Raw genomic sequence first — 12617 nt, forward strand, 5'->3', positions numbered from 1 at the left:
TTAATTTTTTTTTTTCTCAAATTCTTATAATTATTCCTAATATATATCATGATCATGATCATGATCATCATTAATTAAAAAAATTCCCAAATTCCCATAATTATTCCTAATATATTGTTTAAAATCTTAAATTCAAGTTAATACACTTAAAATAAAAATTAATTTAAAAATGGCCCAAAAGACAATTCCATATAACTATAATTGTAATCTTTATTATATAACAATCCGTTATAAATATTAAATTAAACTTCATATATATTAAATAAATTAATACACATTCAATTGAATTTGAGAGGAAAGGAGATGCCATATTCCCACGGCGGTGACTAATAAACTTTAAACTTTATAAATATTAAAACAAATTAACATAAAGTCAATTGAATTTGAGTGGAAAGGCTATATTCCCCACCTGGCGGGGACTAATAAACATTAAAATACTACTATACCATTGGCTATTATCTATGTTTGTCTTTACTAGGTTTTTTCTTTCCTATTGTCTTCTTCTTTTCCAAAAAGGTGTTAGGTTTGCTTTATTCCAAAGACATTTCTCTCCATTTCTTTTTTCAAATTAAAGAAAGTCAAAGATATCGAGCCTCACCGACCGTTACTCTCTCATTGGGAATACAAAATTTTACGACAAGCCGTACCCTTCTTCGGTGTAGGCTTCAACGAGTTCAAGGCCTCTTAAATGTTGTATAATAATGGTTTAACAAAATGTTTTTATTTTGAAATCTTATAAATATAAATATTTATAAACATCATAAAATATTAAAAATATAAGTATTGTGACAGAATTTACTTTTGAAATATATATTTTTAAATTATGATTTTTTTGTTGTTATGTTTATATTCATTTAATTATTTAAATTCATCATTTAATGTAATAAAATGTTATAATATATTTATTATCAACATTTTATTGTCAAATTTATCTATATTTATATTTGTTATTTTAAGATAGTGAAGTACCACATTACACCTAATTTTATGAGAACGTAACTAATTTTATTTCTTTTTTTATAATATATTTCAACATTACTTAAATTTTATTTAAACAATTAAGGAATTTTATTTAAACAATTAAGGTCGATTTTACATAAAAATGTCTATATTATATATTTTATCTTACCAAATTAGTTAAAGAATGAAAATACCAAATTTGTTGATTATACATAAGTATATCATTTGACAGGGTAATTTACACTAAATATTGGTAGTTTAACTTATAGACAAAATGACTGTTTTCAAGACATTTTTTTAAATTAATGTTAACTAAAATCCAACAAAGATTTTTAAAAATTTAAGTTTAAGTTGTTTAATTTGTAAAATTCGAGTGCCCTAGGGTGGTTTTCAAGTGCTGAATCCATTTATATATTCAAAAATACATTTTAAACAACAAAAAATCACATTCTTTCTTGAAATTATTTTGTCGAATTCCAATGAAAAAGTCTATTTCATTTATAAGTTAAACTATGCCCTACATATTTACTTAATATTCATAACTACTTTAACAAGTCAAATTTGATTGAAACACTAAAACTTATATGATGAAACCAAAAAGAGACAAGGGGGTAATGTTTTAGCTTGCAATATCCTCAAGTAGAGGAATGACTGTCCACTAATGAGTAAAAACAACCATGGTGGTATGGGCAAAATTTATATTTAGATATTTTGATTGAAACAAAAGGGTAAATTTTGATCTTTATATAAGTTAAAATATTACGTTTTAGAATTTAAAAAAGTGAATGAGATTATATTTTTTTTTAATGATAACACAATTTTTTATATTTAATAAAATTGTGTTCAGATAAGTAATTATGAGTAGGCTTTTATATATGAAAATTGAAAGTCATTTGTAAGAAGTCATCAAACTTAATTAACAACTTGATTGCAAGGCTCTATGTTTCTTGGCATTCAAATCTAAGTCATTGATATGGTGATACTTACCCTATTTGAACATGCGGGGAAAGATATTTGAACCTTACTTTCAATCTAATGTTTGATTTTAACATTTTTATCCTACTTCAACATATTTTTACATAGAGTTTTGGAGATGAGACACTTAACAATGATGTAGAACAAATCCCCCAACAAATTGTCCATAGATTTAACAAGTCAAGTGACATACTATTCATAAATTTTTCCTTCTAAGCATGCAGGGTTGTATGGTCTGCCCCTTATATGTGTGAACTATAGTATGGAGCTACCATAATGCCACCTAAATTACTATGCATGTTGTTGTACATTGCCACATGGCATCTTGCATTATTGTATATCAAAGTACTCTTCAAAGTTCAATGCTTCAATTTTTTATACTTGATTATCAAATTTTAATTCCTTCACTAGAGATAAGGTTAGCAAGAGAGATAAATTAAGAATACTAGAGAGTAAAGGAACCATAAAATTAAAGAAATGCCAATTTTTTTAACCTTTTAGGTCAATATGTTTGTCTCTCAACCTCAACGTTCAACAACCTTTAGGCAAGTACCCATTTAACTACTAAGAGTAACTTGATTGACAAGTACCCATTTAACTATTTAATTTGATTGATTGATAAAAGGACCATTTCATGTGCTTGCTAAGAGTATGTTAATGACTCACAAAATTAATAACTCGTGTGAATTGGCTATAATGTTATAGATAGATGAATGATATATGTAGTTTACTTGCTCAAAAGGTGAGAAATGTCATAGTATTAATTTTGGGATCAAATTTTCACTATCATATTGTGAAAAAATATATCTATTTCTCTATTGTTTTTGAATTTTTTTGGTTCATCATTATCAATTATTTTATACTACTACTATTATATTGTATGTTTAGAATCAATTACCTCATTTTTAACAATTTAGAATTCACAATTGTTATTTCACTTTTAACATTATATAATAATATATTATATATATAAATATATTATATCTATATATATAAATATTATTATTTTTAAAATATATTTAATATATACAAATAAAGGTGAATATAAAAAAGCTCAAATATACCAAAATATCCAAATTCTTAAATTAATATGATAATCCCTTCTACCTTTTCCTTTGTTATATGAGATAAAAATTATCCAAAGTATATTAAATTTTTCATTAATTTGGTTGTGGATTATAATTTAAGTAAAAAATTGCTTATTTTTTATTATTTCAAAGTTTCAAAAGTGAGTTGTTGATTTTTTGGAAGTTTTTCTGGTTTAATTTCTCTAAAATGCGGCAAGAATTTATTGAACTCACAAGTTTGATGTGTAACCCTGCACAATCCAAGTGCCTTAAGGGTTTTTAGGGGTGTTGAATCCATATATACAGTGAAAAAACCAATTTAAATAACATAAATCAAGATTTCACCTCAAATTTTTCCATCCTGACATCGAAAAATCCAAAAAATCACACTAAAAACAACTCCTTTCACACTAATTTTGTTTTAGTTGAACAACCACCTGAATTTTTGTAAAATGCATCCATCATTTACATCAAAAGTGACACAATTTATTGGTAACTATTTTTTAAAAATAACTATCAAACTTTTCAAGTTATTAATGTTGGTGGACCCTTTTTGAATTGTGGTTGTTATTTGTGAGATATGATTCTTAAATATGAGATTTCAATAATAAGGGGGTGGCGTATCCCTTGGTACTACTACATTAATACTCTCCCATCCCAACATTCCAACATGACAACAAGATGAATCTTTCCATGTGACCGTTACGCCCTTTCACTATATGTGACCGTGGAGTAAGGACTTCGCGCTCTATGGGACCGTGGAATAAGCTCCTCTTCGCTCGTGTTTTGGTTCCTCCGCGCCCTGTATTTAACCGCATCGCATTCCAAATCAGGCTTTCGTCCTTCTATCTTCAAATTCAATGATTCGGAAGGGGAAAGAAATCGGATTATTCTCTTAATCTCTCCCATTGAAGGGTTTTTAACTGCTCGATCTGGTCTTATTTCAGATTATTAGCGGAAAACCATGTTACATTTAGCCTAGGTTTTTGTATTCTGTTCCACGGTGAAACTCTGCATTTTTAACGGCACGACAGCTTTATTTCGTAAAGCATTTGGTAGGTTTCGGTTAAATCTAGCTCAGGCTCTTACTCCTGGGAAGAAGAACTGGCATTTCTCTCTATAGCTGAGCGAATCGGCTCCTGTGGCCGTTCTCTGCACTTAAAGGCGATGCCAACGAATTATTCCTCCCTTGAGCTCGCCAAAATTAGCTAATCAGCAGCTGCAAGGGCTCTTATGATAAGGTATTTTGCTAAAATGTCAAATTTCATTCTAGATTTGCTTAGGGTTTTGCATTTCTTTATGCTGTGACATTTAGTTGGAGATTTTTTCCAATAAGCAATTCTTTATTTCATAAAAGTTCTAAATAGAGCCTTTTTCTGTAGCTAGTTGCCTTCATTGCCATTAAATTTAGCTAATGTCTTTGCATTCAGTATTGCGATAGGGAAATTTTCTTTCTTTTTTCTCCTAGAGATGTATTCTTCGCCCCTTCAGTTTTTTAACGATCTTTTTCCCAGTGTTTGATCGATCTGTGACTTGCATCATATACTAAATCTTTTGTATTTGCTTTTTGTATTTCTGTTTACCTTTAAATTGTCTGCTAGGTAACTTTTCTTTTCATTTTAGCTTAGGTTTTGCATTTCTCTTTACCTTCAAATTTCTGTTCTCTTCGTGTCCGAAATATTGGTAATTTAGCTTTAGGTCTTTTCTTATCTATGGACCTCTAAAATTTCGGCCAGGTTTTGCTTTGCGCTTTACAGCATAAAAATAAAATTTATTTCACGATATAGTCTTATGCGCCATCGGTGCAATCAGAGTTACCGGACGCAAAATGATTCTTTGCATTTAAATGCATCGGCAATGGATTGGCCTGCATTCAAGCTTCCGATTTATGCCTTTTGTAGCATCATCAGGAACATTTAATACAGTTCTGGACGTGTTTAGAAGCATTAACAACAGGCAAACCTTATGCGGCCAGGGTGAGAGTAATACATTGTTGGATTGAAGCATTTCAGATTCAACACACTATTTTATTACGTTGTTGTTAGGTGCATATTTATTGCCTATAAACTTCCAAAAATATTAAAATTCCGTCTATTATACGCGAATTTTATCTCGCATCATTGAATGTTAGTTGAAATTTGATATTTCAGGGTTATAAAATATTTTATCATCAGCATTTAAATATAACTAACGGATTTCTCTCTATGAATTTTGATGAAGATTCTTTGGATCATAATTGTCCATTCAGGGTCTGTGTCAGCATTTTAAACAGTGAAGAGCGATATCTTACTCTGTGAACACTAGTAGTCATTCTAAGAATACGTTTAACTGTGAAGATGTGCATTCCATTTAAAGACTGAATTTGCTTCTTGTGAAGTGCCTGTTGAGAGAAGTTGTAGCTTGCTTCTTTTGGGAAAATATCAACTAAATCTTTCGTCAGGTTTTGTTTCTCAGATCTTCAGCCAGTTCCAACCTTTTTGGCTATTTCGGCCTTTTCTCATAAATGCCCAAATACAAGCCGAAGTTCCAACTTTTCCACTATTTAGTGTTTTTTTTTCCCTCAATGCCCAAATTTTCAGCTTTTTTTTGGTAGATCTTCATTCTGTTCCAACTCTTTGCAGTATACAGCCTTTTTACCGAAATGCCTTAATATGAGGTGAAATTATCGAAAGGTTCAAGTTTTGTTTCTTAGATCTTTAGTCTGTTCCAACATATTTTTGCTCATGACATATACTTGTCTTGTCTTTTTGAATGAGTGATTATATGCAATAAAAAGGGCAGATCCGTTAGTTTTTTGTATTGAGATGCTAAAGAAATGAATTCTTCTACTCTCACATTCTGTTGACAAGTTTTTTCATTTTTGGTGGCTTTGTTGGCATTATTCATCATGGCGTTTTGCAAATATACCCAAAGTTTTTTGTGCTGATTTTAATTTCACTCTTTTTCCAAATGATTTTTCTAATCCTGTACTGGCTTTTTGCAGGTTAGGCGTTTTTACAGAGGTGGATTTTGATGCTGAAGTGTTCTTACTTGTTGGTCGTTTTTGTACTTGATTGGGTTTTCAACTTAAGCCAGTCTGTGGAGGTATGCAATTTTGCCTTTTTCTAGATCTGTATTTGAGCCAAGCTGAATTTGATGTCACATTTGGATTAAGATGAACTCTCCTCACATCAAGATATCTGCTCTTCATTAAGATACGCAAATAGCAAATAGAAATGACAGCATAGCTTATTTTCTTTTGTTATTTTAATTTATCAAGATTCAATATACTATAGTGCTTGCTTTGCCTGTCCATTTTATTTAAATTGATGAAAGGAAAGTGAATTTTCCTAAGGAAATCCTCACCGGTTCACCCTTTCTTCCCTGGAATATCCTGATCGAATGTGGCAGCTCAATCTGCCAGCCAAAATAGTGGGCTGATTCAACCAACTGAGCTAACTCTCGGGGCTATAGAGGAAGTAATCACAATTTTTGCCTATACCCTGGGGTCTGCCCCTTAGTTGTATTTAAACACCAGCTGCTGCCTACCAAAAATATTTCTTCGTTTTATTGACTATAGATGGCTACTATTCCTACTTGTTTTTTCATCGTGTTGTCATTCATTCCTGTGTATTTGCAAATCTTTTGGATCACAGGAGATTTAATTTATATTCTTTTATCCTGCTGTAAGAGTTGATTTGTTTTGCAGTTATCAGATTTGTGTTTTCGACGTTGGTGAAATATTTAGACAATCTCTTTTGCTAAATTTTGGGAAACTGCTGTATTAGGATAAGTTTTCTAACATTATTTCGTAGTAGCATTGTAGAGTTTTTACTGCTATCCAGTCTTGGAATTAGAGGTTGTTTTGTCTGTTTGTCCAATCTTTTGTTTACGGTCTAGTTATAGGAGGTATTGAATCCCAGATCTTTTGCTGTCTAGCTGCAAGTATTTGTATGTTTTGCAGTTATCAGTTTATCTTTATATTGGTTAAATGAGTTAACAATCCCTATGCCAAGTTATGATAAAATGCCGGTAATTCCTCAGCAGGAGACTGAACCAAAAAATTGTTTATGGTCTTATGGAGATAAAATTGTTTATCTTTGTTTGCTAGTTCACTGTGCATAAAATCTGCTAGCATATTACTTATGAAGAAATCAGTGCTGAAGAAAACAAATATAGAGCAAAACACAGATTTGTACCCTGGAACACTATTTTGGGAAAACCTGGCCTTTATTTCGCTATTTTTATGGTCAGGGAATAACTAGGAGCTTTACACTATATAAAATGTGTAATCTACCTCTTTGGCTGTGGATCTTGCGTATGGTTTTTTGTATTCCATGTTAGTGACAAGCTAAATGTGTCACCACTCTATGTAGCCATGTCCTTTTCCAGAGAGGTCAAGGTTGTTTTGGGCTTCTGTTCCTTCAGTCTGTGACTCTACAGACTTCTGTTTTCTTTGTGGTATGGAGGGTGGAATACAGATGCATACCTCATGCTCCATGTGCTCTCCATCATGTGTATCCCTTCTGCATTCCTTGAGATTGTATGGCGCATGGAGATGGGTGTGTAGAGCTTTTGACGCCTTTGGGAATTGTTAAGTGGAAAAGAAATTGAGGTATGCCACGAGTGGGCATTAGCTCAGGGATGAGTTTAACAATCTACATATTGATATATACAGTAGACTACTTTTGACATGATATGTGTAATTCATGTTTATAACCACATTAAAGAGTAGTAAGTATTAAAGTCTACTGCAAAACTATGTTCATGAAATTTAAATCTTGATGCGGATAAAAGAAAATAAAACATTTGTCACATTTATGAACAATATTAAACACTCACTAAGGAAAGTGAGAAACAACTACTAAGTTTTGCAAATATGGAAATACTAATGACTCATGAGACATTTAATGAACATGGTTGAATTTACAATGCACTACTTTTAATGAGTGAATGCATGAATGTAAATATGGGGAACATCCTTGAATAGGACGAGAGAGTGTTTTAAAAGGACATTGGAAGAACCCCTTTTAGATATTAAAAATAAACAATGAGTCAAGTAGTGAGACTTGACTGTAATAACTAATTGTTGACTAAGTCTTGGCTGCCTTAAGATGGTTGGTTGTTGTGATTGGTTAGTGCTGAATGACTGACTAATAAAACTTATATGCATGAATTGAATTTGATTTAAGCTGTTTACAATTTATAAACAAGTGATTATGGTAGTTACTTCATGTATTGGTTTGCTGATGACAATACATTATGGAAATTGGAAATGATTTGGAAAGTGAATACTTGTTAAATGATGCATATTTATGAATAATGTTGCTGATGGGATTAAGTAGTGGTAGCTTAATGGCAACAGAAAACTTGTCACTGTAAACATTTCAATGTGAATTGCAATTGTAAATGAGAAAGTATAATGTTATATGATATGCATGGTTGCGTTAGTTGGAAAATCAGAATGCATACAACATGTATGCCAGTTATGTTTTCTGTCAATTTAGATATTGTAGACCCATGTTGAGGGTTAAGTATAAATCCATGGTGTACATGAATGTTTCTTTTATTTAATGCTAATGTGCATATGGTTCGTTATGTAAATTACTGTGGGAAAGAGTCCTAAAAGATAATTTTAAAATGCCAGACAGTTGTCGACAATTGTGAAAGGCTTAGAAGGCCTTGGGTTGATGGCGGTTGCCTGATCGGAGGGGTTGATGGAACTTGCCTGCCTAGATTTCCTCTCCCTAGAGAAAAATGATCTCAGTAAGGGAAAAGAGTTGGCCAAGATGGTGAGAGGGTAAAAATCCGGAGGCAACTCTGTTGATTTGGAGCCTGTTGGAGGAGGCCAAAAATTCCTCATAGATGAGACGCTGTTAGGGGATGTCCCTTTGCCAGAGAGGTCAAGGTTATGTGTTTTGGGCTTTTCTTTCTTCAGTCTATGACTCTGCATGTTTCTGTTTTCTTTGTGGGGTGGAGGATGGAACACAGATACATGCTCCATGTGCGAGATCAGGTGTATCTCTTCTGCATGCCTTAAGATTGTGTGGGGCGTGGAGATGGATGTGCAGAACTTTTGCATGTCGAGGTTGCAGCAAAGTTGAATGGAGGTGTTACTTGCCTTGGCTTTACCATGTGGGGTGTGGGGTGCAGAGCTAAGGCCTACTCTGCCCTGTCGAGACATCCACTTGCATGCAGCTTCTGCATGCCTCAAGTTTGTGTGTGCATGCAGATGTTGTGAACATCAGCTAAGGTCTATTCTGCATTGTCAACAACTCTCAATGCATAAAACATTTTAAGGCATGAAAACTGGGCTTGGTCATGGTTTCAATGAAGGGTTCAAGGCTGTTGCACGTCCTACTTGAGCACTAAGCCTGAACATAAAAAAACCATTAGAACAAATCTTTTCTGTCAGTGATGATTGATCCATTTTCAGTTTAGTGTAATTCAGTTGTAGAGTTTTTGATGCCATCCATACATAGAATATGTGCAATCTTATGCTTATTATGGTCCAGAACTCAGTCTCTTGGATGTTGAAGATGCAATTCTCTTGTTTGCTTGTCATCTTCTGTGCAGTTTGTTCATTACTCTTTGAAAGTACCATTACAACCAGCTTCCATCCTGGTTATTGTTCACTTCATTATGCTGTTTTGGTGTTTCAAACTTTTGGCTGGAAGCCAAGTTCTTGGCATCTGCAGTGTGCTGTCTAGCTCATAAAGTTAACTAATTCTTCAACAGGTTTTCTTTTCTGGTTCAGATACATCATACACCTTGGCAACTTTAATTGTGTGTTTTGTCATGTCCTTTTTAAATTGCAAAATTTAGAAGAAAGTTTAAGATATGTTATAAGTTGCAAGATCTGATCATCTCAAGTGATAGGGTGCTTTCTACTTTTCTCGAGGTTATAATTTATTTTCTAAGATACAAATCTGGTGTTGATTTTGTAACCATGCTTCCTTGCTGACATTTTTTAGGCTCCTTTAAGGATAGAATAATGTCGGGGAAAGCTCTTCGGGATCTCAATGCATCACCTTTATTGGAGAGGAAAAATGACAATTCAAACAAGGCAGACAATGGACCAGAGGCCGTATATTCTGAAATAGAGTACATAGAAACTGAGAACTTGAAGGACCTTGCAGATGCAGACATTAATCTTATTGTAATTTCTTCATTATCTCTCATCTTTTCTATCTTTTCATAGTCATAACTTTTCATAGCAAGTAAATTGTGTGCCTTCTTACATTATTGAATGTCAGTTCTGGGAGGATTCTATGGGTTTTATTTATTCATTTTGTTTATCTATTAAATTTGCTGTCTGTTTTTTGCAGACACTGCTAGACAGGCTTGACTCCAAGGACTGGATTGTGGTTTGTGAAGCACTAAACCATGTGCGTCAATTATCAATTTTTCACAAGGAAGCCATGCTTCCAATGCTGTAAGCTCCTTTTTGTTAAGCCTTCTGCTGTTTAATTAATGATTTTTTAGAGGACTTCTAAGTTGCAATATCCAAGTCATTTCTTAAATTTTTGAGATTTTTGTATACAGAGGTAATGTAACCACCTTGATAGTGAAGTCCTTGAAGAATCCAAGAAGTGCTCTCTGCAAAACTGCAATTATGGCTTCATCTGACCTTATGAAAGCGTACCAAGATCAGATGCTTGACTTCATTGATCCAGTGGTAATGTCTGTGGTTGCCCTAATGTTTTAATCTGCAATTAAGCGTGCAGTTTAGCAATTGATTAAATATTTTCTATAGTAGTTCATTTCTTATCCAAAATTGTGATCCCTACTAGTATTGTGCAGTGCTGATGAATGCTAAAAGCTATGAATTATTATCACCTTTGCAAAAGCTCTTACTTTGCCAGGCTTATGATGCTCTGTATTGTGCTGCAGCTTTTGCAACTTTTGCTGAAGGCTTCTCAAGACAAACGCTTTGTATGTGAAGCTGCTGAGAAAGCATTGATTATGACAAATACGTGTATCTCTCCTAATCTATTACTACAGAAATTGGAACTCTATATCAAGCACAAGAATCCACGTATTCGAGCTAAGGTGTCTATGTGTATATGCAGGAGTGTTCATAGGCTGGTATGCTGTTCTCTTCTACTTCTCTCAATTTTCGCAGTTTACTAAAGGAATTGGTATTTTTGTGTGGACGCCTGTTCTACTGATCGAGTTGCAATGTGTAGTGCCCTTGTTCAGTTTTGCAATTACGTTAAGGGTCACTTTGATTGTGTGTTTGCCAGGGTGTGGAGGGGATCAAAGAATATGGCTTAGATGCATTAATTCAAATAGCCGCCACACAACTAAATGACCATCTTCCTGAAGCACGTGAGGCTGCTCGAAAACTTTCCTTGGAACTTCGAGCTACGTATGACAAGTATGTCTCCAATCATCGGACGGAAGAAATATCTAATCCCACATCCAACAGTGATGCCTGGGAGCAGTTCTGTTGCATGAAGCTTTCTTCTTGCAATGCTCAAGCTGTTCTTCGCGTCACGCCTGCTACGATTTAATCTGTGTACGAGATTTCAGGACATGGTCCTGAATTTCCATCGTCGGCAGCTGTGTGTACTTCCTTGGATCCCAGTGTATAAGAGCCACACAGATGAAATTCTCAGTTGGAAAGGATTTGGGATTGAGCCATTCACTTTATGACTTGAGAAGACTTTGGAACACACTGAGGCTGAAGATTGAGGTTACTAAGTTGCTGTTAATATTAAAAATAGTATCTGTGCCGCTCTATACACGTTGACCTGTGTATCACCTACCTTGGTGTTGATTGCCCAATGCTTTACATTGCCTATCAATGTATTGCGTGTCTAAATATGGATTGATAAATTACGTGAAGGGACTTCTTTCTAGCGTACGAGGGAGGTTCTGCAATGCCATGACATTTTGAACTCTTCCAGAGTGCCTCCCAAAGAACCAATATAGGTTGAAAGTATCTCCCGACTGAAAAATATAAAATCCCCTGGATCTTGTCTGATCTCGGTTAAAACGGCTAGCTGGGCCATCCTACCAGATCATTCTTGTTCGATTTTTTCGCTGTATTTAGTATTTCTTAGAATCCTATGTAAACTCTTTATGTTGTTTTCAAGTGTTCTGAGCTTTTTAGACTTGAAACCAGATCTCAAGGTTTTCTACGATTCCCATTGTTTGAATTTTGAGGAAATTTTTGAAACCATTATTTCAAAATAATATTCTTAAGTTACCCTGATGCATGAAATTCACCACTTTCCTCAAACTAATTGTATTAGTTACACTATGTATATTAAGTAATATCAAATTTTGTGTTTGCAAACGGATTTGTTTCAGTTGAACATGTCACACATTTTCAATGAAAAGAGGAAAACAGGAAAAGAGGAGGAACAGCAGTAACGCTGGCAACCAACAAAATCACATATTAGCGTCAACCAACAAAATCACATATTAGCGTATTATAATGAATGCCAAAATGTTTTGTATTTGCAAACGGATTTGATTCAGTTGAACATGTCACACCTTCATTTTGCAAACGGATTTGTTTCAGTCGAACACCTTCATTTTGCAAACGGATTTGTTTCAGTTGAACATGTCACACATCTTCAAGGAAAACATGAAAAGAGGAGGAACAGCAGTAACGCTGGCAACCAA

General features: G+C 33.7%; 1 protein-coding gene across 3 annotated transcripts; it reads left to right on the plus strand.

Annotated features, from left to right (window-relative positions):
- The first annotated feature begins 3730 nt into the window (after nt 1–3730).
- Nucleotides 3731–12201, plus strand: LOC149244724 (uncharacterized). 3 transcript variants are annotated; one of them, XM_089374973.1, is made up of 8 exons: nt 3732–4243; nt 5986–6086; nt 9558–9719; nt 9956–10140; nt 10310–10416; nt 10527–10659; nt 10875–11069; nt 11228–12201. In XM_089374973.1, the coding sequence occupies exons 4-8, from the start codon at nt 9976–9978 to the stop codon at nt 11495–11497; spliced, it is 870 nt and encodes a 289-aa protein (XP_089231099.1). In that variant the 5' UTR covers nt 3732–4243; nt 5986–6086; nt 9558–9719; nt 9956–9975; the 3' UTR covers nt 11498–12201. The 3 variants fall into 3 exon arrangements, with proteins under 3 accessions (XP_089231100.1, XP_089231099.1, XP_089231098.1); XM_089374974.1 differs by lacking the exon at nt 9558–9719 and having other exon boundaries at nt 3731–4243; nt 9972–10140; XM_089374972.1 differs by lacking the exon at nt 9558–9719 and having other exon boundaries at nt 3739–4243.
- Nucleotides 12202–12617: the final 416 nt, after the last annotated feature.

The sequence above is a fragment of the Pinus tabuliformis genome, chromosome 8, assembly GCF_031772625.1.
Source record: "Pinus tabuliformis cultivar Carrire ecotype Pingquan chromosome 8, CPIR1, whole genome shotgun sequence".
Classification (NCBI taxonomy): Eukaryota; Viridiplantae; Streptophyta; class Pinopsida; order Pinales; family Pinaceae; genus Pinus; species Pinus tabuliformis.